This window comes from Triturus cristatus, chromosome 11 (assembly GCF_964204655.1).
Source record: "Triturus cristatus chromosome 11, aTriCri1.1, whole genome shotgun sequence".
Classification (NCBI taxonomy): domain Eukaryota; kingdom Metazoa; phylum Chordata; class Amphibia; order Caudata; family Salamandridae; genus Triturus; species Triturus cristatus.
Genome location: NC_140594.1, coordinates 294,510,915 through 294,538,521, shown reverse-complemented (window position 1 = coordinate 294,538,521; position 27,607 = coordinate 294,510,915). Strand labels below are relative to the sequence as shown.

The 27,607-nt window shown below is 51.8% G+C and overlaps 2 protein-coding genes across 3 annotated transcripts in view; both read left to right on the top strand.

Moving 5' to 3' along the window:
• EWSR1 (EWS RNA binding protein 1) overlaps nt 1-27,607 on the top strand; it is a 510,501-nt gene that overhangs the window by 199,004 nt on the left and 283,890 nt on the right. The gene's annotated exons all lie outside the window — the stretch shown is intronic.
• On the top strand, nt 2,942-6,075 carry LOC146784082 (uncharacterized). Its single transcript, XM_085634475.1, has 2 exons — nt 2,942-5,842; nt 5,933-6,075. The coding sequence occupies exon 1, from the start codon at nt 3,414-3,416 to the stop codon at nt 5,133-5,135; it is 1,722 nt and encodes a 573-aa protein (XP_085490601.1). The 5' UTR covers nt 2,942-3,413; the 3' UTR covers nt 5,136-5,842; nt 5,933-6,075.

The following is a 27,607-nucleotide window of genomic DNA, read 5'->3' as shown; positions in this document are numbered from 1 at the left end:
CCCTCTGATGATCGCGGTTGGGGGGCACCTTGTTCCGAGGCTGCAGGCTTCTTCCGGAATGTCAAGGGGGGGGTCCTTGGGTGCCGGACTCTGGGTCACAGTCGCCGTGGGGTCGTCCTCAGGGTCTTTGTCCACTCCGGCACTGGCCATGCTTGGCTGGTGCAGAGTGTGCTGGGTTCGCGGTTCCGGGCTGCTGCCAGGGGTTAGAAATAGGTTTCTGAGTAGAGCCTCTACTCATGGGAGTCCCAGGGACTTGGAGCCAAAAGGTAGCCAGGTCCTCCGGGGTTGGTGAGGTTGCTGGCCACGAGAGATGCCGCGCTGGTGCAGGTTCGGGAGTCGACAGGCCGGTAGGGCTGGGGCCAAAGGAGTTGGTGTCTTCCCTTTTTAGCAGCTGCAGGGCAGGTCTTTGTTTTGCAGCGTGAATCTTTCTGGATTCACTATGCTGTGCATTATTCCGCGATCTTGTGGTTGGGTCCGGATTCGTAGTCCTTTCTTTGTGTTTTTTTTTTTTTTTTTTTTTCGTACCCCAGGTGGGCGTCGACGTACACCATTTGGTGCACCTCCCGTGACGTCGTCGTGCTTCCTGCGGAAGTCCCACCTTTGGGGCGCCATCTTCAGATTCTTTTTTCCGCCGTTGGGTCTGGATCGTCATCGGGAAGCTCCAGAATTACACTCGAAGGAAGAAGGAAGAAAAGCGAGTTTCATCGATAGAAACACTAGAAGATATCAGGAAAGGAAAAGATTTCATCAGGAGCGCGAAGAAAGGAGGACCAGCGCCCTTTTCTTCGACGGCCTTGGAGAATGCACGCTCAGAGACCCTGAGCGCAATGGACAAGACGCCATTCAAGTTCTGCCCAAACTGCCACCACAAGTTCGCGCAGAGAGACCAGCATCCGGTCTGCAACCTCTGCCTACCGGTCGATCACCAGAGTATCGACTGCAACGCCTGCTCAGCCTTCGCGCCGAAGACACTCAGGGTGAGAGAGCGGCAGAGAAGGGCCAACGCCAGCATGGATGGAAAGGGGAAGCCCCCGACGTTCTACGCTCTGGGCCTCTCCTCGGACGACGAGGACAACGTCGCCGAGACAGCCGAAAACTTCACGGTCGTAGAGACCGACAAGAAAAAAGAAGACTAGGTAAGAGAATCGTCGAGCGCAAAACAGAAAGTACCTCGACAACACGAGGGTGACTCGAGAAAATCTGAGTCAAAGTCCACGAAGGGAGCCCCGGCGCCGAAAACTTCGACGTCCAAAGGGGGAACCACGGACAAGAGGCCGAGCGGATCCTTAGATAAGGACTCCCTGGTGCCGAAAGACAAGGGTCGTCGAAAGCATCCCATGAAACGGGCCGATCGACGCAGAAAGAACGTTCGACGTCGACGCAAGTTTCATCGAAAAGACCCGCGGTCGACGCCGAAAGCATCTCCGAGATGGAAAAAAAGAAGAGGCGGCTCGAGGCCGAAATGGAGAACATCCTTCAAAGAAAGAAGGAGTTCGACGCCAGAATGAAGGAATTCAAGATTCCAACGGTTCCATCAGCGGACGTCGAGGAGGTCGAAGACGAGTTCGACGCCGAAGGGCTGACAAGGGAACTCGAAGAGGAAGAAGAGCCCTATTATGAGGGAGAAGCCGAGGAAGAAGACCAACGGTCGTTCTACGAATCGGCGGCATCTACCAGCAACGACGTCGAATGGCACGATCTCGACACCGAAAACCCGGAGGAGCCCGTGGACACGTACCCTTCGAGGCCTTCGCCACCCGACGACATCGGGGTCTACAATATGGTGGTCAGGAGCGCAGCAATGGCCTTCGGCGTCAAACTCGACGAGGAGAAACCGAAAGCCGATTTTCTCGTCGAGACACTGCTCCCCATCCAGACAAGGAGCCAGTTCCTCCCCATGCTACAAAGCGTGATGAATCAGGGGAGAGAAGCCTTCAAGGAACCTGCGACCTGCCGGTCAATCACGCCCAGGACAGAGAAGAAATATAAGCACTCCTCCCTGGACCCCCCTTACATCAAGGGTAGTGTGACCGCGGACTCCATCATAGCCTCCACGGCCAGGAGAAGGGCCAACGTACCAGCAACTTCGGGCCCACCCCCAGATAAGGAGAGCAGGAGGATTGACCTCACAGGAAGAAAGGTCGAGAGGAACGCCGCAATGCACTGGCGCATGGCGAATTCAAATGCACTCCTCAATAGACACCAATACCAGCACTGGGATGAGATGGGGGAGTTAGTAAAGCACCTCCCCGAAGAATACCGGCAGAGAGCGAATCACCTGATAGATGAAGGCAAAAACATCGCCAACTCCTGTATAAAGACGGCGTTGGACGGGGCAGAAACTTCAGCAAGACTCATGGCCATAGGGGTCACAGAGAGGAGGCATGCATGGCTAAGAATCTCGGGATTCAAACCGGAAGTGCAGAACAACATCCTTGGCACCCCCTTCAATGGAGAGACACTGTTCGGAGGAACAGTGGACGACAAGCTCACCCAGCTGAAAAAAGAAAACGAGACGGCGAGGTCCATGGGGGCCCTGCAGCTGAGGGGAATGAGGCGAGGAAATCCCTCGAAGACCCTACGGTAGGGGAGGAAGCCAGCAGGGGACGTCGCACCAGGCGTTCCAACAAGGTCAGCAGGGTGAAGGTCACGGACAAGGTCAGCAGAAGCAAAACTGGCAATATCAACCTCGGGGCCAGTCCTTTCGCGGGAGAGGGAACGGACGTGGCCAAAGGAGGAGAGGGGGCGAACAGCCCTCGACGAAGTGACTCAGCACGCAAGAGGACGCCTACCCTCGCCAGGACCCCAAGGGTGAGGCGCAAAAAAGTGTCATCAAGGGGAAGAGAAATTTCAAGAGCCTACGAGCATACGACACCAGTAGGCGGAAGACTCAGGTTCTACCTTCAGGAGTGGCGGCGTATAACCACAGACAAGTGGATACGGAACGTTGTGCAGTACGGGTACTGCGTAGATTTGGAGAAAAGACCTCCAAACAGGAAACCAAGGGGAAGACTGAGATCGGCCCAAGAACTGGCAATACTCAGAGAAGAAACGCGGAAACTCCTGCAAAAGGGAGCCATAGAGACAGTGCCGTTCAGAGAACGCAACAAAGGGGTCTACTCAAACTACTTCGTGGTTCCGAAGGTAGACGGAGACCTCAGACCCATACTAGACCTCCGTTACCTAAACAAGTTCATCAGAACGCAAAGGTTCAAAATGACTTCACTGCAGGAGGTTCTGCCACAGATAAAAGAAGGGGACTTCATGGTCACCGTGGACCTCAAGGATGCCTATCTTCACATCCCAATAAACAGAAGGCACAAGGGCCTTCTAAGATTCAACATCGAACAAGAACACTACCAGTTCACGACCCTGGCCTTCGGATTAAAATCAGCACCAAGGGTCTTTACAAAATGCCTGTCGGCGGTAGCGGCGCACCTACGAAGGCAGGGAATACAGGTCTACCCCTACTTGGACGACTGGCTGGTCAAGGCAAACTCACGCGGAAAGTGCGAGAGGCACGCAAAACGCGTAACAGACACCCTCACAAATCTGGGATTCTCGATCCACTGGGGAAAATCATCGATGGAACCGGAGCAGGTGAAGATTTTCCTGGGGGCAAAGATCAACTCCCGCAACAGTACAGTAGTGCCCAGCGAGAGGAGGACAGAGGCTCTACTGAAGGAGGCGAAGCTCTACCAGAAAGGGCGAGCTCTGACAGTGAGGGCTGTGAGCAAGATGATGGGGATGATGGCGTCCTGTATCCAGCTGGTGCCGAATGTACGCCTGCACATGAGACCATTCCAGGAATGGCTACAACAACAATGGTCACAAGCAAAAGGAAGCTGGGAGGATCTAGTGGTTGTTACGCACGCAGTGCAGGAGGAGATAACTTGGTGGAACAGAGACAACATATCAGCAGGGAGAAGCCTGACACCACCAATCCCAACAGTGACCATTACCACGGACGCATCGCAGAAGGGATGGGGAGCGCACATGGACAACCTCAGAGTGAGGTGTCTATGGGCCCCAGCAGATGCGGTCCGCCATATCAACTACCTCGAGTTGAAAACAATCCTGCTAGCCCTAAAGGCATTCCAGAGGCACCTGTTCAACAAGAGGGTGTTGGTCCAAACAGACAACACCACGGCGATGTTCTACATCAACAAACAAGGGGACACACAGTCGTTCCCGCTCTCATCCCTAGCTCAGGAGATTTGGAGATGGGCCATACCTCTCAGGATAGATCTACTGGCAATTCACCTACCGGGGAAGGACAATGTGGAGGCAGACTGGCTAAGCAGGCAGACCTCAGCATCACACGAGTGGGAGCTCAATGGCCAGGAGACGGAGAAAATCTTCCGGAGATGGGGGACTCCCACAATAGACCTTTTTGCAACACGCCACAATGCAAAATGCCAAAGCTTCGCGTCCAGGCAACCAGATCAGCTATCCAAGGGAAATGCCCTATGGATAAGCTGGTCGAGGACATTTGCCTACGCCTTTCCACCGATACCCCTGTTGCACAGAGTGCTCGACAAGTGCAGAACCAGCAACATGACCCTGATTCTGGTGGCTCCGCAGTGGGCGAGGCAGACATGGTTCTCACAAATTCAAGAAATGGCACAAGGCGACCCATACAGGTTCGAGAGGAGGAAGGACCTGCTCTCAATGCAAAACGGAGAGGTCCTGCACCCAGAGCCAGAGACCCTCAACCTGGCGGCATGGCTCCTGAAGACCTAGAGTTCGCACACCTAAGATTGCCGCCGAGCACGATGCGAGTGCTACGAGAGGCGAGGAAACCAACTACACGAAAATGCTACAGCGCAAAATGGAAGAGGTTCACTGTGTGGTGCGGGAAAAAGGGCCTGCACGACAGAATGACAAGAGACTCAACAGTACTGAGGTACCTCACACACCTTCTAAAGAGTAACCTCTGCTCGAGCTCACTAAGGGTACACCTAGCGGCCATCGTGGCCTACACCAGAGGTGAAAAAGGTGGAAGTTTCTTCAGCTCGCAGGTGGTGAGGAGATTCATGGAGGGAGCCAAAAGGATGGCCCCCCCCGAAAAGGTTGCCGCCGCCGGCATGGAATCTGAATGTGGTCCTGACGGAGCTCATGAAGGCACCGTTTGAACCCATTCACAAGGCAACACTGCAGATGTTGACTATGAAAACAGCCTTTCTGGTGGCCATAACCTCACTACGCAGGGTGAGCGAGCTTCAAGCACTAACGCTGCAGGAACCCTACATTCAGATTCACAAAGATAGAATAGTCCTGAGAACTGACCCACACTTCATGCCCAAGGTAGTGTCGGCGTTCCACATAAATCAGGCTATCCAGATACCAAGTTTCTTCCAAAACCCGACTACAAACGCAGAAAAGGCACTGCACACCCTCGATGCCAGAAGAGCGGTGATGCACTACATTGAGAGAACCAAGGAACTCAGGAAGTCGAAACAGCTGTTTGTGTCCTTTGCTACTAGCTTCTTGGGTAGACCAGTGACTAAGGGCACCATCGCAAGGTGGATTGCCCTCACTATTCAATTCTGCCACAAACAGGCTGGACAGGAGCTAGCGGAGGGGCCGCAGGCTCACTCCACAAGGAAGAAAGGGGCCACCGTGGCCTTCCTGGCGAACACGCCCATCCAGGACATATGCCTCGCGGCAACTTGGGCATCTGTGCACACGTTCACGAAACACTACTGCGTGGACATTCAGATGAACAAGGAAGCACAGGTTGGACAGAAGGTGCTTCAGCACATTTTCAACGACCGACGCTCATCTACCACCCAGCCGCCACAGAACTAGGAAAACAGCTACAAAATCGATGCACAGCATAGTGAATCCAGAAAGATTCACGCTGCAAAACGAATAGTTTCTTACCTGTCGGTGTAGTTTTGCAGCTTGAAGATCTTTCTGGATTCACTAGCGAACCCACCCACCTCCGCCAGGAAGATGAGGCTGGAGGAAGAGGGGGTAAAATGGAAAAGATCAAACAAATACAAACATACAGATAAAGGGACAAGAAGGATTAATCAATCGCCTAGGGTTAAAAAAAAAAAAAAAAAAAAAGAGGAAAGGAAAAAAGAACCCGAAGATGGCGCCCCAAAGGTGGGACTTCCGCAGGAAGCACGACTACGTCACGGGAGGTGCACCAAATGGTGTACGTCGACGCCCACCTGGGCTACGAAAAAAAAAAAAAAAAAAAAAAACACAAAGAAAGGACTACGAATCCGGACCCAACCACAAGATCGCGGAATAATGCACAGCATAGTGAATCCAGAAAGATCTTCAAGCTGCAAAACTACACCGACAGGTAAGAAACTATTCGTTCTTCTTGCTCTTCTTGTAGTCTTTTGAATCTGGGGAAGGAAGGTTCAGGGTGCCCCTAAATACTAGATTTAGGGGCGTTGCAGGTAGGTGAAGGCCAGGGACCAATGGGTCCTTGTCCTGGGGTGGGTACACCCCCTATCCTGCCTCTCCTGTGGGAGGGGTGCAGTAGCCTAATCCTGATAGGGTAGGGCCTCCCATCTTCAAGATGGCGAGAGCCCTGAGATGTGCTTCACCTCGCCTCCCCCACCTGAGGGGTGGGGTGGGCAGGCTGGCACATCCCCTGTCCTTGTATGGGGTTTCCGGCCAAGCTTCCCGCCAGAGTGGGGGGTTGCAGTGGCCTGGGGAAACTCCTAGAGGCGGCATGCCTTTGAAGCTTCCCTTTGCTCATCCTGGGGGAGGAGATTTATCACCTCACCCAGGATGTGCATTGTTGCAGGCCCGGGAGAGCAGGGGCTCCCCCACCCAGGGGTCCAGCAACGTGTCTGCTGTGTGGCAGGTTGGGCAGCCTCAGAGCAGACGTGGATTGTAGGTTAGTTGTAAGGGGGCATCTCTAAGATGCCCTCTGGGGTGCTTGGTACATTAAATCCCACACTGGAATCAGGGTGGGTTTAATGTGCTGAGAAGTTTGATACCAAACTTCCCAGTCTTTAGTGTTGCCATTATGGTGCTGTGGAGCTCGTGTTTGACGAGCTCTCAGCACCATGTACTATTAAATGGCAGCACTGCACTTACAGTGCCCAGGAATGGACCTGGGTACTGTAGGGGCACAGGGCTCCTGCTCCTGTGCCCACAAACATGGGCATAAGGCACCCAGCCAGAGGGGTGGCTGATATATGCCATGGCAGTGTAGGTGATGGGCATGGCACACAGAGAGGTGTCATGTCGACTCTTCATTTTGTCCTGCACCCAGACACTCAGCCTGCAAAGGCAGTGTGTGTGTGTGTAAGGGTACAGGGCCTCTAAGGGTGGCACAAATGAGTGCTGCAGCCCTCAGAAGCTTTCCCTGGTCACAAGGCCCTGGGTACCTAGGGTACCATTTACTAGGGGCTGACATGTGGCCAGGGTTTGCCAATTTAGAGTTTGTGTGGTTTAAGGAAGGAACATAGGCCCTGGGCACCTGGTTGGCAGGAGTCCAGGGTACACGCAGTAAAAGTACATTCAGCAATTTAGCAAAAAGTGGGGGTACACCATGCAAGAAAGATGGCACTTTCTCACAGTTCGGGGTTAGATGCCACGTCCAAAAGGGTATCGACGGAACGTGTCGACTCAACAGCACCGTCTCCCTTCCTAAAGAAGAAGGTGTCGGAGTCGTTACTCCGCATCCACGACACGGCTTCCATGCTCGGCGCAAAAGCACCCCCGCAGCCGAAGACGGTCAGCACAGGTCACATCGCGTCGACGCACATAAAATTCGGACTACCACCGGCGGTACGACCGAAGATGTTCGACGCAAAGAAGGGTCTCGAGCCGCAAAAAGGGGTCGACCCAAAGAAACCTGTCGAAGCACCAACAGGAATGCCAATGGGACAGAGCTGTCGAAGTACCTCAGGAAGATGAGGAGCCAAGGCAGTTTATCGATGCGGAGACTGGTAGACTGTCAATATATTCAAGAAAGATACTGCCAGAGAAATAAATGGAGCCATACAAAATTCCATTGAAGAAGAGGACCACGTCACCAGTTCTGGTAGAACATGTTCAATATTATGACCAGGAGCCTCAGTCATTCTCACCCACACAATTTAATGTGGATGCAGGGGATGCTGGTGATGTTGAGGACACTTATCCTGTGGACACTGACCCTGAAGATCAACTCCAACCTTGGGTGGACGATATTGGTACAGGGGACCCACATACTGCTCCAGACACACAGGCATATGTGGTAAAATCCTCTCCTACTGAGGATACTGCTGCTTTCAATGCCTTGATTGAGAGAGCAGCTAACAATCATGATGTACAGCTCCACACTGATCCTATTGAGGATGATTTTCTGATGGATACCTTCTCTACCTCAGAAAGATCTGTTAAGACTCTGCCCATGCTGAAGGGGGGTCCTAAAACCGGCTCATGACATTTTTAAGGAGACCACAAGGGCGAGAGTACTAAACCCTAGGATTGAGAAAAAATATAGGCCAGCTCCTGTGGACCCTACCTACATAAGAGGCCAGTTGCCTTTAGACTCGTTGGTGGTGTCCAATGCTCGGAGGAGAGCGAATTCACAGACAACGGGCGATGCTCCGCCCCCTGACAAGGAGTCTAAGGTCTTGGAAACTTCAGGAAAAAGAGTTGCTGCACAGGCAGCTAACATCTGGAGAATTGCCAACACTCAGGCACTTCTGGCTCGATACGACAGGGCGCATTATGATACCCTAGAGACACTGCTACAGCACCTCCCAGATCAGTTTAAGGAAGGAGCAGAGTCGCTTATTACTGAAGGGAAGCTCATAAGCAACGCTTCCATTAAGTGCGCTCTTGACGTAGTGGACACTGCAGCTAGGGCTATTAACACCAGCGTCATGTTATGAAGGCATGCTTGGTTGAGAATCTCAGGATTCAAATCAGAGATACAGACAACGATACTCAATCAACCTGTCAACCCTGACTCCCTTTTTGGCCCCGAAGTTGACACCACCCTAGAAAAGATCAAAAAAGATAGACTGCAAAGTCTATGGGGGCTCTGCAATCACAGCAGTTTAGAAGTGGGTCCTTTCATTGTTCTACCAACAGAGGACCATCTAGAGGCCAGAACTCCCAACAGTCGCATTACACTAAACAAGGTACACAGACCACCTATAATAAGGATAACAGAGGTGGATACCGTGGAAACAACGTCAAGGGCAGAGGCCGAGGAAAACGCTCCAGGTCCTCCGTCACCAACAAACAGTGACGCCTTGTCACTGCCCCCTGACCACGTAACACCTGTCGGGGGGAGACTCCAGGAGTTCTTGCCGGTCTGGAAGTCCATCACTACAGACAGGTGGGTGAGAGACATTGTCCAGTACGGTTATTGTCTGGAGCTCACATACTCTCCACCAAACATACCACCAAGACACCGTCCTATGTCCGCAGAGCACTTGCACTTATTCCACCAGGAAGTTCTCAGTATGCTCCAAAAAGGAGCCATAGAACTCGTGCCAGCAGAAGAACAGGGATCAGGAGTGTACTCACTGTATTTTCTGATCCCCAAAAAGGACGGGTCTCTCAGACCCATACTGGATTTAAGACCTCTAAACCGTTACGTTCTGTCAGAGCATTTTCACATGCTCACCTTGCAACAGGTGCTGCCGTTGCTCAAACAGGGAGACTTTCTCGCGACACTAGATCTCAAAGATGCGTATTTCCATATACCCATACACCCATCACACAGAAAATATCTCCGGTTCACTGTTCTCAACCAACATTACCAGTTCAAAGTCCTCCCTTTCGGAGTAACAACGGCACCCAGAGTGTTCACCAAGTGCCTGGCAACAGTGGAGGCGCACTTAAGGAGACGGCACATACATGTCTATCCTTATCTGGACGACTGGCTTATCCAGGGAAGGTCGGCCCAGCAGTGTGCCAACCACGTAACCCACACCATTCACCTTCTTCACAGCCTTGGCTTCTCCCTGAATTATCAAAAGTCCCACCTTCAACCCACCCACGTACAGCAGTACCTAGGCGCGACCATAGACACTCTAGCAGCCAAGGCACAGCCCAATTCAGTAAGGATCAACAGCATGCAGTTGCTCATAACAAAGTTCAAACCTCAACACTCACTACCGGCACGAGTGTTTATGCAGTTGATAGGCATGATGGCCTCCTGCATCTTCATAGTCCCGCACGCAAGGTTACATATGCGCCCGCTTCAGGAGTGCTTGGCACGTCAGTGGAATCAGGCTCACGGACAATTGAAGGACCTAGTGTTGGTGAGCGGTCGGGCATACATCTCTCTGCATTGGTGGAATCCACAAAACCTTTGCAAGGGCCGACCGTTCCTAGAGCCTGTCCCACAAATCATACTGACGGCGGACGCGTCTCTCCAGGGATGGGGAGCTCATGTACTCAATTACACAGTGCAGGGACTATGGACGACACCGCAAAGGAGGATGCACATCAACCTTCTGGAACTCATGGCAATCTTCCTTGCAAATGAAGGCATTCAAAGTACACTTGTGCAACAAAGTCGTGTTGATCCGGGCGGACAACATGACCGCCATGTACTACACACAAAAGCAGGGAGGGACACACTCCCCACAGTTGTCTCATCTGGCTCAGAGCATGTGGAAGTGGGCCATTCAGAGGAACATCTTCCTCATGGCGGAACACCTCCCGGGCAAGGACAACCAGATGGCGGATCTGCTCAACAGACACAGCCACCAAATACACGAGTGGGAGATGCATCCATCAGTACTCCAACCGTACTTCCAACGGTGGGGTCATCCAGAGATAGACCTATTCGCCACAAGGGAAAACGCAAAATGCCAAAACTTTGCCGACAGGTTCCCACATCCAGTCGCAGGGCAATGCAATATGGATGAACTGGTCAGGCAGATTTGCGTACGCTTTTCCCCCAGCACCATTAATACCGCTGGTGGCACGCAAACTGAGGCAACACTCAATGACGCTCATCCTGGTTGCTCCAACGTGGGCACGCCAACCATGGTACACCACGTTTCTGGAACTCTCCGTGGTACCGCATCAACGACTGCGGCTAACACCAACGCTTTTAACGCAGAGCCATGGCGGGATTCAGCACCCACATCCGCAACAGCTGAACCTGGCGATCTGGCTCCTGAGATCTTAGAATTTGGCTACCTAAACTTGCCTCCAGAATGTATGAATATCATCAAGGAGGCACGGAGACCCACTACCAGAGCCTGCTATGCGGCTAAGTGGAAAAGATTTGTCATTTATTGTAAAAATAATGACATCAATCCGCTGGATGCATCAACGCAAAACATTATCTGTTATCTATTACACTTATACCGATGCAATCTAGCATACAATTCCATCCGTATACATTTAACCGCACTGGCAGCTTACCTTCAGAACAGGCAGCACCTCTCTCTGTTCAGAGTGCCTGCCATCAAAGCCTTCTTGGAGGGACTCTGTCTGGAACCTAAATGTGGTCCTCACCAGACTGATGGGACCACCTTTTGAACCTCTACACTCTTGTGAGATTCAATTTCTAACTTGGAAAGTAGCTTTCCTAGTTGCCATTACTTCCCTAAGAAGAGTTGGTAAACTTCAGGCACTAACCATTCAAGAGCAATTTATACAGGTTCATGCTAACAGGGTCGTACTACGCACCAACCCTACTTTCATGCCCAAGGTAATTTCGCAGTTCTATATGAACCAATCCATAGAACTACCCGTGTTTTATCCTAATCCTGAGAATGTAGCAGAGAGAATGCTCCACACACTTGATATCAAAAGAGCTCTCCTGTACTATATTGACAGAACACAAAATTTCAGGAAAACAAAACCACTGTTTGTTGCCTTTTCTCCACAGTACAAGGGCAACCCCATTTCCAAAGCAGGAATAGCTAGGTGGATCGTTAAGTGTATACAGATTTGCTATGAAAAAGCTAAGCGCACACTAACAATTCCTCCAAGAGCCCACTCCACACGGAAGTTAGGGGCCTCCATGGCTTTCCTGGGAAATATTCCTTTAGAGGAGATATGTAGAGCAGCCACATGGTCCACTATACATACATTTACCAAGCACTACTGTGTAGATGTACACTCAAGACAGCAGGCAGCTGTAGGACAGGCTGTTCTCAAAACTCTTTTTCTGACTGCTGCAGCTGGCACGGGAAGCCGCCGCTAAATGGAGGGACTGCTATATAATCTATGCACAGATATGAATTCAGCAGCCCACATGCCTCGAACCGAATATGCTACTTACCAGTATGCATCTGTTCTTGGCATGTAGGGCTGCTGACATTCATATCGCCCACCCTCCTCCCCGGCGCCTGTAGCAGCTGTAGCATTCAGTAATTACTAGTTAGCATGGTCATCATTTACTGTATTACACTCCATCTATGCCACAATGGCGAAAAACAATCCAAGGATGGAGGGGATGCCCATGCGCACTGTAGTCCAGGGGAGGAGCCACCTATCTCGTGATACTTGGACTCTTCCAGGACAACAATGTGCAATCATCCGGACCCAACACTAGGCGGCTATCTATGCACAGATATGAATGTCGGCAGCCCTACATGCCAAGAACAGATGCATACTGGTAAGTAGCATATTCGATTCCCTCAGATCACTTTCATGTGGTCACTTTTCAACAAGTGCTCCCACTCCTACAGAAAGGCGACTGTCTACTCTAGACTTGAAGGACGCATACTTCCATATTCCAATACATCCCGCTCATTGCAAATATCATGTTAGTGGTAGCAGGACAACACTACCAGTTCAAAGTGCTTCTGTTCAGAGTCACCACTGCTCCCAGAGTATTCACCAAATAGTCGCTGCTCACCTGCGAAGAAAGCCTATTCATGTCTTTCCGTACTTAGACGACTGTCTCATCAAAGCCAGTTTTTACCCAAGATCTCTCCAGGACACTCAAATAATACTGCAATTGCTGCAAAAGCTTGGGTTCACAGTGAATGTTTTACAAGTCCCATCTCCAACATACAAACTTATTTGGCAGCCACTCTGGATACTCAAAAAGCTCTAGCTTGTCCCAATGTAGCCAGAATCTGCAATATTCAGGCACTAATCTCCCAGTTTCAGCCAAACCACTCACTCCCAGCTCGGGTATACATGCAGCTGCTAGGAATGATGGCGTCTTGCATCATGATCATTCCCCCATGCAAGACTTCATATGCTTCCCCTTCAAGAATGCTTAGCACGTCAGTGAAATCAGTCCCAGGGTCAATTAACACGTCTAGTTGTGGTAGACGGCCGCACCCATTGCGCTCTGCAGTGTTGTAATCCACTAAACATATCCAAAGGGTGACCCTTCATCGACCCAATTAAACAGACCGTACTACCAGCAGACTCCTCGCTCTCTGGTTGGGGAGCTAATCTCCAAACTCACGCAATTCAAGGTTTGTGGAGTCCGAAGCAAAATCAACTTCACATAAATCGTCTAGAGCGGCTAGCAGCGTTTTTAGCGCTCAAAGCCTTCCAGACTCTCCTTGCAGGCAAAGCTGTCCTAGTTCGCACCGACAACATGACAGCAATGTATTACATAGGGGGGGGGAGGAAGACGCACTTTCCCCAACTGTCACACCTTGCACAAGTCATTTGGAAGTGGGCCATACATCACAAGATTTACCTCCTATCAGAACACCTCCCAGGAGTAAACAATCAGATCACAGATCTTCTCAGCAGGCAGACACAACAGATTCATGAGTGAGAACTTCACACTCCGGTTCTCGTCCCGTTCTTTCAAATGTGGGGTTTTCCACAGATAGATCTGTTCGCCATACACAAAAATGCAAAATGCCTAAACTTCGCCTCCAGGTATCAGCACCCATTGTCCAAAGGCAATGCTCTATGTATGAACTGGTCGGGGATATTTGCCTACGCTTTTTCGCCTCTCCCACTCATTCCACTAGTGGCTCGTAATCTCAGACAAACAGCCCTCACACTGATCCTAGTAGCTCCCACATGGGCCCGTCAACCATGGTTCACTACTCTGATGGAGCTCTCAGTAGTTCCTCATCAAAAACTTGTCTCCTGGGGGGCGTGTCCAAGATGGTGACGGAGTAGGACGTGTTTTTAGTCCCTCCGCCGCAGAGATTGCCTAGCTTTGTATAGCTCCCTCCTGGATCCCTACCGGCCGCTCTAGAGCCTGCGCTGACCCTCCGGAGCCCCTGTAGGTGGTCTGGAGCTGGACCGTTTAGCGGAGCGAGGGCCGCCCGGCGACAGAGGCCTGTGGCGTGGCCGCCCGCCGGAAGCCGGGGACCTCTATTTGCACTGAGGCTGGAAGCGGTGCCCCCTGCGGCGCCGCGGTGTTGGCGCCGCTGACAACGGAGGGCAGATTGGCCCCGCAACTGGTGGTGAGACGGCCTCACGAGTGGGGGACGGCCTGCCGGGTCTCCGGGAGCCCACTCACTGCACGCAGTGCCTAGGAGCAGCGGACGGCATCACGCAGCCGACGGGAGACCCTGGCCTCGGTCGGCCTCGCGGCCTCTACAGAGTGACTCCCGGGGCTCTTCCGCCTTGATTGCCGCGACCCGTGCGCTGGGGGGGGACTGCCTTTGCCCCGACTGAGGCTGGACTGCCCACGCCCTTCCCCCGATCTGGAGCGGAGCACTTCGGCAGCCGGAACACGCAAGCAACGCTGAGGCCCAAAGCTACAGCGGTAAGGCGCTCCAGCCGGGGACTGAAATCGGGGCTGGAGACTGGAGGCGGGTACTCCGTGGCCAGTGCGACTCTGAGGGGGCCTCTGCTGGTGACCCCCCGGGGACTTTTCCTGCTAGTGCCCCAATCTTTGCTACCCGGGACCCGGCGACTGATGGTGTGGAGGGGCCTCGGGACGGGTCCCCTGGCCTGGTTCTGGACCCTGAAGCTGGGCAGACGTGGGGCTTGAAGGCTGCCGAGGAGAGTGAGGGCGCCCTGAACAGTGGATGTGTGTGCCTGGGAGCGCCTGTAGAGCACCTCGGTGCGCAGGGGGACCGTCACCCGGAACAGGAGAGTGTGCGTCCTCAGCCTCCGGCCTAGGTTGAGATGGCCTAGAAGGGTGATCTTTGCTCGGCTGGCAACGTGGAGAGGCAGAGCGGGGGACGCTCCACAAGGGGGTTCCCTGGGTGCTCATCCCTGCCCCGACCTGGCTGTAGACATCTGCTGAGAAGGGCCTAGAGGTTGTAGACAGTGGGCCATCTGAACCGGAACTTTTGGAGGCTAACAGCGCCAGCGTGACTGTAGAGGAGAGCTACCCCGGCGAGACTGTGTCTGGCGACAGGTGGCGCTACCTACCTCCTGAACCTCCAATGATATTCATACAGTCTGGCGGAAGGTTTAGGTATCCAAACTAGGATTTCAGGTGTCGGATCGCCAGGTTGGTATCAATGAGATCTGGATGTTTTATCTCTCCATGGCTATGCGTGAGGAGACTGGGTAGGAGGGGTGGGGGGGTGGGGTTGGAGAGGGGGTTTCTTGTTTAGAGGTTACTATGTTGTGCGTTGATGTCGAGGGGAGGCTGGTAGTATTTGGTACGGGAGGTGCGGCCCCGGTGACTTGAACTCAGCCGCGCCTTACCGAATGGAGTGAGCTGAACTCCACCACCAGCTTTGTCCGTGGGGCCGGGGATTAGGTCCCTTTGGCTTTGGTAAGGCTTCTAGACAGACGGGCCTCCAATGCTACATTCTCGATTTTTCTGGCTGCTGGCGGCCTGCCCCGTGCTTTGTGTGCCCCCTGCGTGGGAAGTTGTGTGCGGCTAGCGCGGTTTTTTATTTTGTTTTCAATAAATAAAATAAAGCTTTAAAAAAAAAAAGTCTCCTCCTACGTTTTTTCAGTCAAAGGTTCAAATAATCGATTGGGAATTGGAAAGCCTGAGCTCCGGCTCTCCCTCCCCACAGGCCACTATCATGGAAGACGTGACACCTCTTTCCTGCAACCTGGCTAGTTTTTGTCCCCCTCTGACAACTGACATGGTAAATGACCTATTACTGGCGATCAAGTCGGGCTCTCCAATGGACCCATGCCCTCCGGACATCATACATGGTGTCTCGAAAAAAGTTGGTGCCCTACTTTCTTCCCGGCTGAACAATGTCATTAACACTGGTGTCTTCCCAACCGCCTGGAAGAAAGCTTGTATCAGACCCATTTTAAAGAAACCCTCCCTAGATCCATGCGAGGTAACAAACAAGCCCTGGAAAAAGTCAGTTCAGAGCTCACTGAATACCTAGAAACTAACAACCACTTACACTCCACACAACATGGCTTTCGATTGGGGTGGCTGGGCTGTCGTCATCCTACTTGACCTATTTGCTGCGTTCGATACGGTCAATCACACTGTACTTGCGCGACGGTTAGAGGCAAGAGGAATTTGACACACCGCACTCACCTCACCTCTTTCCTCTGAGCCAGAGAACAGAGGGTGACCTGGGACACCCTAGAATCAGGCAAACTACTACCATAAACTATATGTTCGAGGCATGTGGGCTGCTGAATTCATATCTGTGCATAGATCGCCGCCTAGTGTTGGGTCCGGATGTTTGCACGTTGTTGTCCTGGAAGAGTCTTCGAAGTATCCTGAGATAGGTGACTCCTCCCCTGGACCACAGTGCGCATGGGCATCCTCTCCATCCTCAGATTGTTTTTTTCCGCCATTGGGTTCGGATGTGCTTATCTTAGCTCAAGTTAGGAAAATTTAGTTTAAGGCCAAAAGGCCTTTAGTTTTCGTCTGTACTGTTCCCGCTCGGTATCGACAGCTTTCTTGCTTAGTTTAGCAAACTTCTTCAAGTTTTTTGGATCAGTTGAATCCAACCATCGACCTTACATCGACGATGGAATCGAGGACCCCATTCAAACGGTGTCCTGTATGCCACGCCAAATATCAACATATCGACGTCCACCCGGTGTGCAACAAATGCCTCTCGCCGGATCACGACGAATCGAAATGTATGGCCTGTGCCCGATTCCGATCCAAGAAGACTCTCCGGAATCGACGAGCAGCGAGATTAGAAGCGCACCAATCGGCCCCGGCCAACATCTTCAGCGACGAGGATGTTGAAAGCGTGGAAGACAAACTCCAGCCCCGCTTCCGAACACGATTCCCGATCGGAAGACGCCGATGAAGCGCTTTTTCACAGGGAAGAAGCCGACTATGAGGTAGGAGACTACGATGAGGCCTTTGGGGCCGAAGAAGATAGCTCTGGTGAAGAGCAGGGCCTACCCGTCGAAACGGAGGCTATCAAAGTGCGGCATTCTACGGCTCCGGCCGAGGGATCGCCTCCGGGCCTTACCCGAGACCAATCCCACAGTTCTTCGGCCCCGCCTTCAGGCCCGGCCTCGAACATCCAGCAAGAGCCATTATTACCGAAAAAGACTGGTTTCCCTTCAACGAAACCGAAACCAATCGTCGCACCGGTTCCCCAGAAACAGATAGAGGGCTTCGAGCTGACCACTGCTAGTTTCACTAAGACCTCCACTCCTTCGACGCCATCACAAACCGACGGCTCCGAACGCGCTAAAAGGGATTTTGGCGCCGAACTCGCTGCTGCGGACATCGGTACCGACCCGAAAAGGAAGGCCATCGGTACCACAAAGGCGCCTCGGCACCCGGCACCGAAGCCATCGGCACCGACCACCAAAGTTAAGATGGCCGCTCCATCGGAGTCCACTTCGAAGGCAGCGACACGGGACAAATCATCGACTCCGTCCACCGCTACTACCTCTCCTCGAATCGATGACCCGGTGGCTCCGAAGCCGTCCACGCATACCTCAACCGAACCACTCGGCACCAAAGAACCTTCGGCGTTCTCGGTGCGACAAGTTGCGGCGTCATTGCAACGCATTAGAGAACGGGCAGCCCTCCAGTCCACGTCGGGCCCCGACCCGAAAAAGGCTCCGAAGGCACCTTCAGCAACAACCAACATCACTTTTGGTTTGCCGCCGTCCACGGCGCCAAAGATGTTCGAGATCCGAACACGTGTCCGCCAGACAAGGTCCCCTCCTACTGAGCCTTCACCGTCCCAATTCATCGACGCCGACACCGGCAGACTCATGCTCCGAAAACGGAAGGTCACGCCAGAGCAGGCCTTGAACTCTTACAGAATACCTCTAAAGCAGAAACTGCCAGCAGAGTCGGAACCGGTTCTATATGAACGCCTGCATACCTCCTATCCGGATCCCCAGTCCTTTTCTCCGACGCCCTCCGACACGGACGCAATGGAGGATTACATGGGTGATACCACCTACCCTAGGGATATAGATCCTGAGGAGCAGCAGGACCCAGATCAAGCTTGGGATTACCCTGCAGACCCGGGTGCCGCAACAGATACCCAGGACACACAGGTTTATGGCGCAAAAACATCTCCCACAGAGGACACTGCTGCCTTCAATGCCCTCATAGAACGTGCTGCAGCCAAGCATGGAGTACAACTCCACTCTGACACTGTTGAGGACGACTTCTTGGTGGACACTTTTGCCTCCTCTGAGAGGAATGTCAAGACTCTGCCCATGTTGAAAGGTGTTCTCAAGCCAGCAAAGGACATTTTCAAGGAAACAACCAGTGCACGGGTGCTGAACCCCAGGATTGAAAAAAAATACAAACCTGCGCCCGGGGACCCTATGTACATTAGGGGTCAGTTACCTCTGGACTCCATGGTGGTTGCTAACGCTTGCAAACGGGCGCACTCGCAAACAACTGGTGATGCTCCTCCCCCAGACAAGGAGTCCAAAGTGCTGGAGACCTCTGGCAAGAGGATTGCAGCTCAAGCAGCAAACATCTGGCGCATTGCCAATACACAGGCCCTCCTGGCTCGCTACGATCGTTCACACTACGACACGCTAGAGTCACTACTCCAACATCTGCCAGACGAATACAAAGAGGCAGCAGAGCTCCTCCTCAGAGAGGGACAACTTCTTACAAACGCATCCATTAAGTGCGCACTAGATTCTGCCGACACAGCTGCGAGGGCGATAAACACCAGCGTCATGTTACGCCGACACGCTTGGTTAAGAATCTCCGGATTCAAATCTGAGATTCAAAACAACATCCTAAATCAGCCTGTCAACCCCGACTACTTATTCGGACCAGATGTTGACACCACCTTAGAAAAGATAAAAAAGGACACTGACACTGCAAAGTCAATGGGGGCTCTGCAAACGCAAACATTTCGTAGTGGCTCCTTTCGTCGCCCCGGGAATAGGGGAGCAGCTAGAGGACAGGGGTCACAGCAGACATACAATAAAGGGGGCACACAGAGTACCTACGATAAAAACAGAGGTGGATATCGTGGCTCCAGCACCAAGGGCAGAGGCCGCGGTTACAGCAACACCAGGTCCTCACCCAAGAACAAACAGTGACGCCCTCTCCCTTCCCCCCGACCACGTAACACCTGTCGGGGGGAGACTCCAGCGGTTCCTGTCCACGTGGAAAGCCATCACCACGGACAGGTGGGTCAGGGATATTATCCAGCACGGTTACTGTCTCGAATTAACCTCCACTCCACCCACAATACCGCCAAAGCACCGGCCTATGTCCGCAGAGCACTTAGCATTATTACAGCAGGAGGTGCTAAGTATGCTGCAAAAAGGTGCAATAGAGGTCGTACCCGTCAACCAGCAGGGGACAGGGGTGTACTCCCTGTACTTCCTAATCCCAAAAAAGGACGGGTCGCTCAGACCTATACTAGACCTCAGACCCCTCAACAACTACATTCTGTCGGAGCATTTTCATATGCTCACCCTACAGCAGGTTCTCCCGCTGCTCAGCCAGGGAGACTTCCTAGCCACTCTAGACCTCAAAGATGCGTACTTCCACATACCCATCCACCCATCACACAGGAAATATCTCAGGTTCACTATTCAGGGACAGCACTATCAATTCAAAGTCCTCCCCTTCGGCGTGACAACAGCACCCAGGGTCTTTACAAAGTGCCTAGCTACAGTGGCTACACATCTACGGCGACGACACATTCACGTCTACCCTTACCTGGACGACTGGCTTGTTCAGGCAAAGTCAGCCCAGCAATGTGCCAGCCACATGTCCCTCACCATTCACCTTCTTCACAGTCTGGGATTCTCACTAAATTACCCAAAATCACATCTACAACCCGCACACGTACAACAGTACCTGGGCGCGACAATAGACACTCTGGCAGCCACAGCTCAGCCAAATTTAGTGAGTCAACAGCATGCAACTGCTGATCTCCAAGTTCAAACCACAACACTCCCTTCCTGCACGAGTGTTCATGCAGTTGATAGGCATGATGGCCTCCTGCATTTTCATAGTCCCGCACGCGAGACTACATATGCGCCCGCTTCAGGAGTGCTTAGCACGTCAATGGAATCAGGCTCACGGGCAATTAAAAGACCTAGTGTTGGTGAGCGGTCGGGCATACAACTCTCTGCATTGGTGGAATCCACAAAACCTTTGCAAGGGCCGACCGTTCCAAGAGCCTGTTCCACAAATAATACTGATGGCGGACGCGTCTCTCCAGGGATGGGGAGCTCATGTACTCAATTACACAGTGCAGGGACTATGGACAACGCAACAAAAGAAGATGCACATCAACCTTCTGGAATTGATGGCAATCTTCCTAGCCATGAAGGCATTCAAAGTACACTTGTGCAACAAAGTCGTGTTGATCCGGACGGACAACATGACTGCCATGTACTACATACAGAAGCGGGGAGGAACACACTCTCCACAGTTGTCTCATCTGGCTCAGAGCATGTGGAAGTGGGCCATTCAGAGGAACATATTCCTCATGGCGGAATACCTCCCGGGCAAGGACAACCAGATGGCGGATCTGCTCAGCAGACACAGCCACCAAATGCACGAGTGGGAGCTACACCCATCAGTACTCCAACCGTACTTCCAACAGTGGGGTCACCCAGAGATAGACCTATTCGCCACAAACAAACGCAAAATGCCAAAGCTTTGCCGCCAGGTTCCCACATCCACAATCGCAGGGCTATGCGATATGGATGAACTGGTCCGGCACATTTGCGTACGCTTTTCCCCCAGCGCCATTAATACCGCTGGTGGCACGCAAACTGCGACAGCACTCACTGACGCTTATCCTAGTTGCTCCAACATGGGCGCGCCAGCCATGGTACACCACCTTTCTGGAACTTTCCGTGGTGCCGCATCAAAGGCAGCGGATAAAACCTGCACTTCTAACGCAGAGCCATGGTGAAATTCAGCACCCAGATCCGCAACAGCTGAACCTGGCAATCTGGCTCCTGAAGTCTTAGAGGTTTGTCATTTACTGCACCCACAATGACTACAACCCGCTAGACGCATCCATTCAAAACATAATCTGTTACTTTTTACACCTATACCGATGCAATCTGGCATACACCTCAATACGCATCCATTTAACCGCGATAGCAGCCTATCTCCAGAACAGGCAGCACCTCTCTTTATTCAGAGTGCCTGCCATCAAAGCTTTCTTGGAGGGACTTAAACGAGTAATTCCCCCGAGACACCCGCCAGCACCAGTGTGGAACCTCAACTTGGTCCTCACCAGACTGATGGGTCCACCCTTCGAACCTCTACACTCGTGTGAGATTCAATTCCTCACCTGGAAAGTAGCTTTCCTAGTGGCAATTACTTCCTTAAGAAGAGTTAGTGAGCTCCAGGCACTAACCATTCAAGAGCCATTCATACAGGTTCACGCAAACCGGGTCGTACTGCGTACCAACCCCAAATTCATGCCTAAAGTAATATCGCAGTTCCACATGAATCAAACTATTGAACTGCCTGTTTTCTTTCAGAATCCACAAAATGTCGCTGAAAGAATGCTCCATACACTAGATGTATAAAAAGGGCCCTCATGTACTATATTGACAGAACTAAAGACTTTAGGAAGACAAAACAACTTTTCGTTGCCTTTTCTCCACAACACAAAGGCAACGCCATCTCCAAAGCAGGTATAGCCAGATGGATCGTTAAATGTATTCAAATTTGCTATCAAAAGGCTAAGCGCACATTAACGATTCCCCCCACGAGCCCACTCAACACGTAAGTTAGGGGCGTCCATGGCTTTCCTGGGAAACATTCCTTTACAGAAAATATGTAGAGCAGCCACATGGTCCACTATACATACATTTACCAAACACTACTGTGTAGATGTACACTCAAAACAGCAGGCAGCTGTAGGACAGGCTGTTCTCAAGACTCTTTTTCAGACCGCTGCAGCTGGCACTGGTGGCCGCCGCTAATATGAGGTACTGCTATGTATTCTATGCACAGATATGAATTCAGCAGCCCACATACCTCGAACTGAATATGCTACTTACCAGTATGCATCTGTTCTTGGCATGTAGGGCTGCTGACATTCATATCGCCCACCCTCCTCCCCGGCGCCTGTAGCAGCTGCAGCTCTCAGAATTACTGTATAGCATGGTCATCACTTTCTGTATCTACTCCATCACTGCCACAATGGCGAAAAACAATCTGAGGATGGAGAGGATGCCCATGCGCACTGTAGTCCAGGGGAGGAGTCACCTATCTCAGGATACTTCGAAGACTCTTCCAGGACAACAACGTGCAAACATCCGGACCCAACACTAGGCGGCGATCTATGCACAGATATGAATGTCAGCAGCCCTACATGCCAAGAACAGATGCATACTGGTAAGTAGCATATTCAAAATGGCATGCTCCCGCCGAATGCCAAGATCTGCCAATAAAGCTCTGGTCCATGTCCCTAGAGTTAAGAAAGCCAGATGGGGAGGCAGATGCCTCTTTTATGGCATCTAAGCTCTGGAATGAACTTCCACTCAATATTAGGCTTTCACCATCCAGGCCCCAGTTTAGGAGCCAGGTTAAAACCTGGTTTTTCCCTCCCCCCAATAGCGACAAATCGCCTTCTTGCTTCCTCCAGCACCAAGATGCCTCTGCGTTTGCTCGCTTTATAAGCCCTTTACTTACCTGCTCCAGTGTGGAATCTTAACATTGTCCTTATCAGACTAATGGGTCCACCCTTTGCGCCATTGCACAAATGTGAAATGCAATATCTCACTTGGAAAGTTGCTTTTCTCATTGCTATTACATCACTGAGGAGAGTGGGTGAGCTTCAGGCACTAGCGATAGAGGAACCATTTTGCCAAGTCCACCTTCACAAAGTGGTCCCTCGCACTAATCCGAAATTCCTACCCAAAGTGATATCTGCTTTTCATATCCATCTTTTGAGTTGCCGGTGTTCTTTCCTCAACTAGATTCACTGGCAGAACAAGCTCTACACACACACTAGATGTTAAACAGGCATTATTGTATTACATAGAAAGAACAAAACCTTTTTGAAAAACTAAACGTCTTTGTGTCTTTTGCTCCACCACACAAATGCAATCCTATCTCTAAATCAGGTATTGCTCAGTGGATAGTTAAATGTATTCAAACATGTTATTCAAAAGCAAAGGACTTTACAAATTCCCTGCAAACTAGGGGCTACTATGGCTTTCTTATGAAACATTCCCATAGCTGACCTCTCTAACGCTGCAACGTGGTCTACACCGCACACGTTCACCAAGCACTATTGTGTAGATGTGTTAGCGAGACAACAAGCTAATGTGTGCCAGGCAGTATTTACAAAACACTTTCAGAACGCTGCAACAGCTACAGGTTTGCCATTGCTTTGGGAGAATACTGCTGTATAGTCTATGCAAAGCATGTGTTCTACAGCTCACATGCCTCGAACAGAAAATGTTACTTACCCAGTAAACATCTGGTTCGAGGCATATGGGCTGCAGATTATACACTGTGCATAGATCGCCATCTGGTGTTGGGCCCGGATGTTTGCAGTTTGTTTTTCTTCTTGGACAATCTTTGGAAGTCACGAGTTCGGTGACTCCTCCTTCAGTCCGTACTGCGCATGGGCTTCGGCTCCATCCTCCGATTGTTTTTTTTCGGCTCGGATGTAATACTTCGTGCTCCGGCTTTGAACCTTTCCCGTTCGAGCTTCGATGAAAAATACTCGTCCATCGAGATTCTTCAGATGTAATCCTCTTCATCTCTCTCTTCGGCACTTACTCGATTCCAGGCATCCGCAGCGGCCTTCGGGCCTATCTCGACTCCGGTCTCGGCCGATGGAAAGGACTCCCTTCAAGAAGTGCCCAAAATGTGGGTCTAAGTTTCCCCACACCGATCTCCACCAGGTGTGCAACCTCTGCCTCTCTCCCGAACACTAGGCCCGAGACTGCAAGTCTTTTCGATCGAAAAAGACTATTCGGGATCGACTAGCTCGACGCACCATGGCGCACTCCTCGACCTCGGCTCCACCTGACATCTTCGGAGAAGACACCGGAGCTTCGGGACAGCAGCACACCGAACAGGACGACTATGTCGTCAGCACTTCCGAAGCCGACGACTCCGACGTAGAGAAGATCACACCGGCGCAGAGGGTCGTGAGTACTCTACCCCCTCACACTCCCGCGCCCATGCCGAAAGAGACTCCGGTTATACCTTCGCCTCCGGTCTTAGGGAAAACCAAGCATACCGCTTCCATCACCCCACCTTCGGGCCTGGTGAAGAGGCATCCTAAGTCTCCCGGCGGCTCGGGCTCGAGCCTGCCTGCTAGCGGCGCCGAAATACACCCTTCTCCGTTCCGAAGCCATCGGTGTCGAAACCTGGCCTCTCGGTGCCGACCAAACCTAAATCCCTCGGCACCGACGCTCCCGTGCCGAAGCCTGCCTCTGCACCGAACTAAAAATCGGAGGCCCCGAAAAAGCATGGCACGGTTAAACCAACGAAGCCGCTGACTCCGAAAACATCGGCACCGATGGAGGATTCTGCGCCGGAGGAGCTATTCACGCCAGATCCTCGTCAAAAGACTTTAACAAAGGATCCAAAGACTGGACATTTGACTTTGTCTTCCAAGAAAAGACATTTAGACAAGCCAGCTCCTCCTCCACCGCCAAAACGGAAGCACTCTGCCACATCCCCCTTCAGAGTACCCTCCCCACCACCTCCACCTCCTCCACTTCCCCCATCTCCACCTCCACCTTCTCCACCCTTGCCTCATCGCTCTCCAACCCCGTCTCAAGACCCTGATGACCAAGGGGATCCCTACTATGATCCAACAGATGCCCCACAGGACCCCACTCCTCCGGGAACACCAGACCCATGGGAGGATTATCACAATCCAGATGTGCCTCAGGATGATCTTTATCCATCCAGGCCATCTCCACCGGAGGATTCCCTGGGGTTCCACCACTTGTTACAATGGGCGGCACATTATCATGGGGTGGAGATACACAGTGATCCAGTTGAGGAAGACTTCCTACTTGACACTTTTGACATCGCAGATAAATCTACTGCCATATTACCCATGCTTAAAGGGATGACCAAACATGCGGCAGAGGTTTTCAAAGACCCAGTCAGGGCTAGGGTCTTAAACCCCAGAATAGAGAAGAAATATAAGGCAGCCCCCACAGATCCTGCCTATATTAAAGGCCCTGCTCCCTTAGACTCATTAGTGGTATCCACAGCTAGGAAGCGATCCAATTCTCAGTCATCAGGTGAGGCTCCACCACCCGATAAGGTGTCCAAGCTCTTAGATGCCTCAGGCAAACGCACTGCCTCGCAAGCTGCCAATATGTGGCGCATCGCCAACACGCAAGCGCTGCTGGCACGGTACGACAGAGCGCACTATGATGAGCTGGAGGCTTTCATGCAACATCTCCCAGAGAAATATAAAAATAAGGCTCATGAACTAATACAAGAGGGAAAGATCATTACCAACACCTCTATTAAATGTGCCCTTGACGCAGCAGACACAGCTTCCAGGGCTATAAACACCAGTGTTCTGCTTCGCCGCCACGCCTGGCTCAGAATCTCAGGCTTTAAGCCGGAGGTCCAAGCATCTATATTGAACCACCTTTTTGACCAACACCACTTATGTGGCCCAAAAGTAGATGAAGCCCTGGAAAAAATGAAGGATACAGATATGGCGAAGTCTATGGGGGCATTGCAATCCCACACCCCTAGACGCTCCTTTTGCCGTTCCTCCTTTCGAGGCACTGGCAGAGGTTACTCTGCCGATAACGCCTCTACCTCCTACAAGTCCCCTCCTCAGACTACCTTCTCAAAGGGCTATCAAAGAGGTGGATATAGAGGGAACAATAATAAAGGCTGGGGCAAAACCAGCACCGCCCATTCTGCCACTCCGCCCACGCAATGACTTTCCCCCCGCTCCCCCAGACCAGTCCACTCCAGTCGGGGGCAGACTACAAGACTTTTTTCAAACCTGGGAGACTATAACATCAGACAAATGGGTGACCCAAATTATTTGGTCAGGGTACGGTCTCGAACTAACATCTACCCCCCCCCCCCAAATATTCCACCCAGGCACCGTACAATGTCACAAGAACATACCACACTGCTGAAACAAGAGGTACTCTCCCTCCTGCAAAAACAAGCTATAGAGCAGGTCCCCGTCAATCAGCAAAATTTAGGGGTCTACTCTCTGTACTTTCTGATACCAAAGAGACGAGACCCTACGGCCCATTGTAGACCTCCGGCCGCTAAATGCATACATACATTCAGACCATTTTCACATGGTAACTCTCCAACAAGTTCTCCCACTCCTCTGTCAGGGCGACTTTCTCACTACACTGGACTTGAAAGACGCATACTTTCAAATTCCAATACACCCTTCTCACAGAAAGTACCTCAGATTTGTGGTGGACGGCCAACATTATCAGTTCAAGGTTCTCCCCTTCGGGGTCACAACCGCACCACTGGTGTTTACCAAATGCCTAGCAGTAGTGGCGGCACACCTCAGAAGACAACATATTCACGTCTTCCCCTACTTGGACGACTGGCTAATAAAAGCCACGTCCTACAACCAGTGTGTGCAACATACAAACACTACCATCCAACTACTCCACCAGCTAGGCTTCACGGTGAACCACCAAAAGTCCCAGCTGATACCGTCTCACTCAAAGCAATACCTCGGTGCCACCGTCTCACTCAAAGCAATACCTCGGTGCCACTATAGACACCTCAAGAGCTATAGCCTATCCCAATTCAGCCAGAATCGCAAGCATACAAACCTTGCGCCAAAGATTCCTTCTTCAGCACTCTCTCCCAGCAAGAGTGTTCATGAAGCTAATAGGGATGATGGCATCTTGCATCTTCATAGTGCCTCATGCAAGACTCCACATGCGTCCACTTCAAGAGTGCCTAGCACGCCAGTGGAACCAGGGACAGCTGACGGATCTGGTGTTGGTGGATGGTCGCACCCATCACTCTCTGCAGTGGTGGAATACCACAAACCTTTCCAAAGGGCGACCGTTCCTGGACCCGGTTCCTCAGGTGATTCTAATGACGGACGCATCGCTCTCCGGCTGGGCAGCGCACTTATTACACCTCCCAGTGCAAGGTGTATGGATGCCACAACAAAGGTTACTCCACATCAACCATCTGGGGTTATTGGCGATCTTTCTAGCCCTGAAATCGTATCAGAAACAAATCTCAGCCAAAGCAGTCCTCATTCGCACAGACAATATGACTGCAATGTATTATATTCAAAAACAGGGGGGGACACACTCTCCCCAGCTCTCTCGCTTAGCACAGAGCGTATGGAGATTGGCAATCCCACAAAAAATCTTTCTCCTGGCACAACACATCCCAGGTATACAAAACACCATGGCA

Coding starts and splice junctions, on each gene's coding strand:
- LOC146784082 (XM_085634475.1), top strand. CDS start 3,414: ATGCCTGTCGGCGGTAGCGGCGCACCTACGAAGGCAGGGAATACAGGT.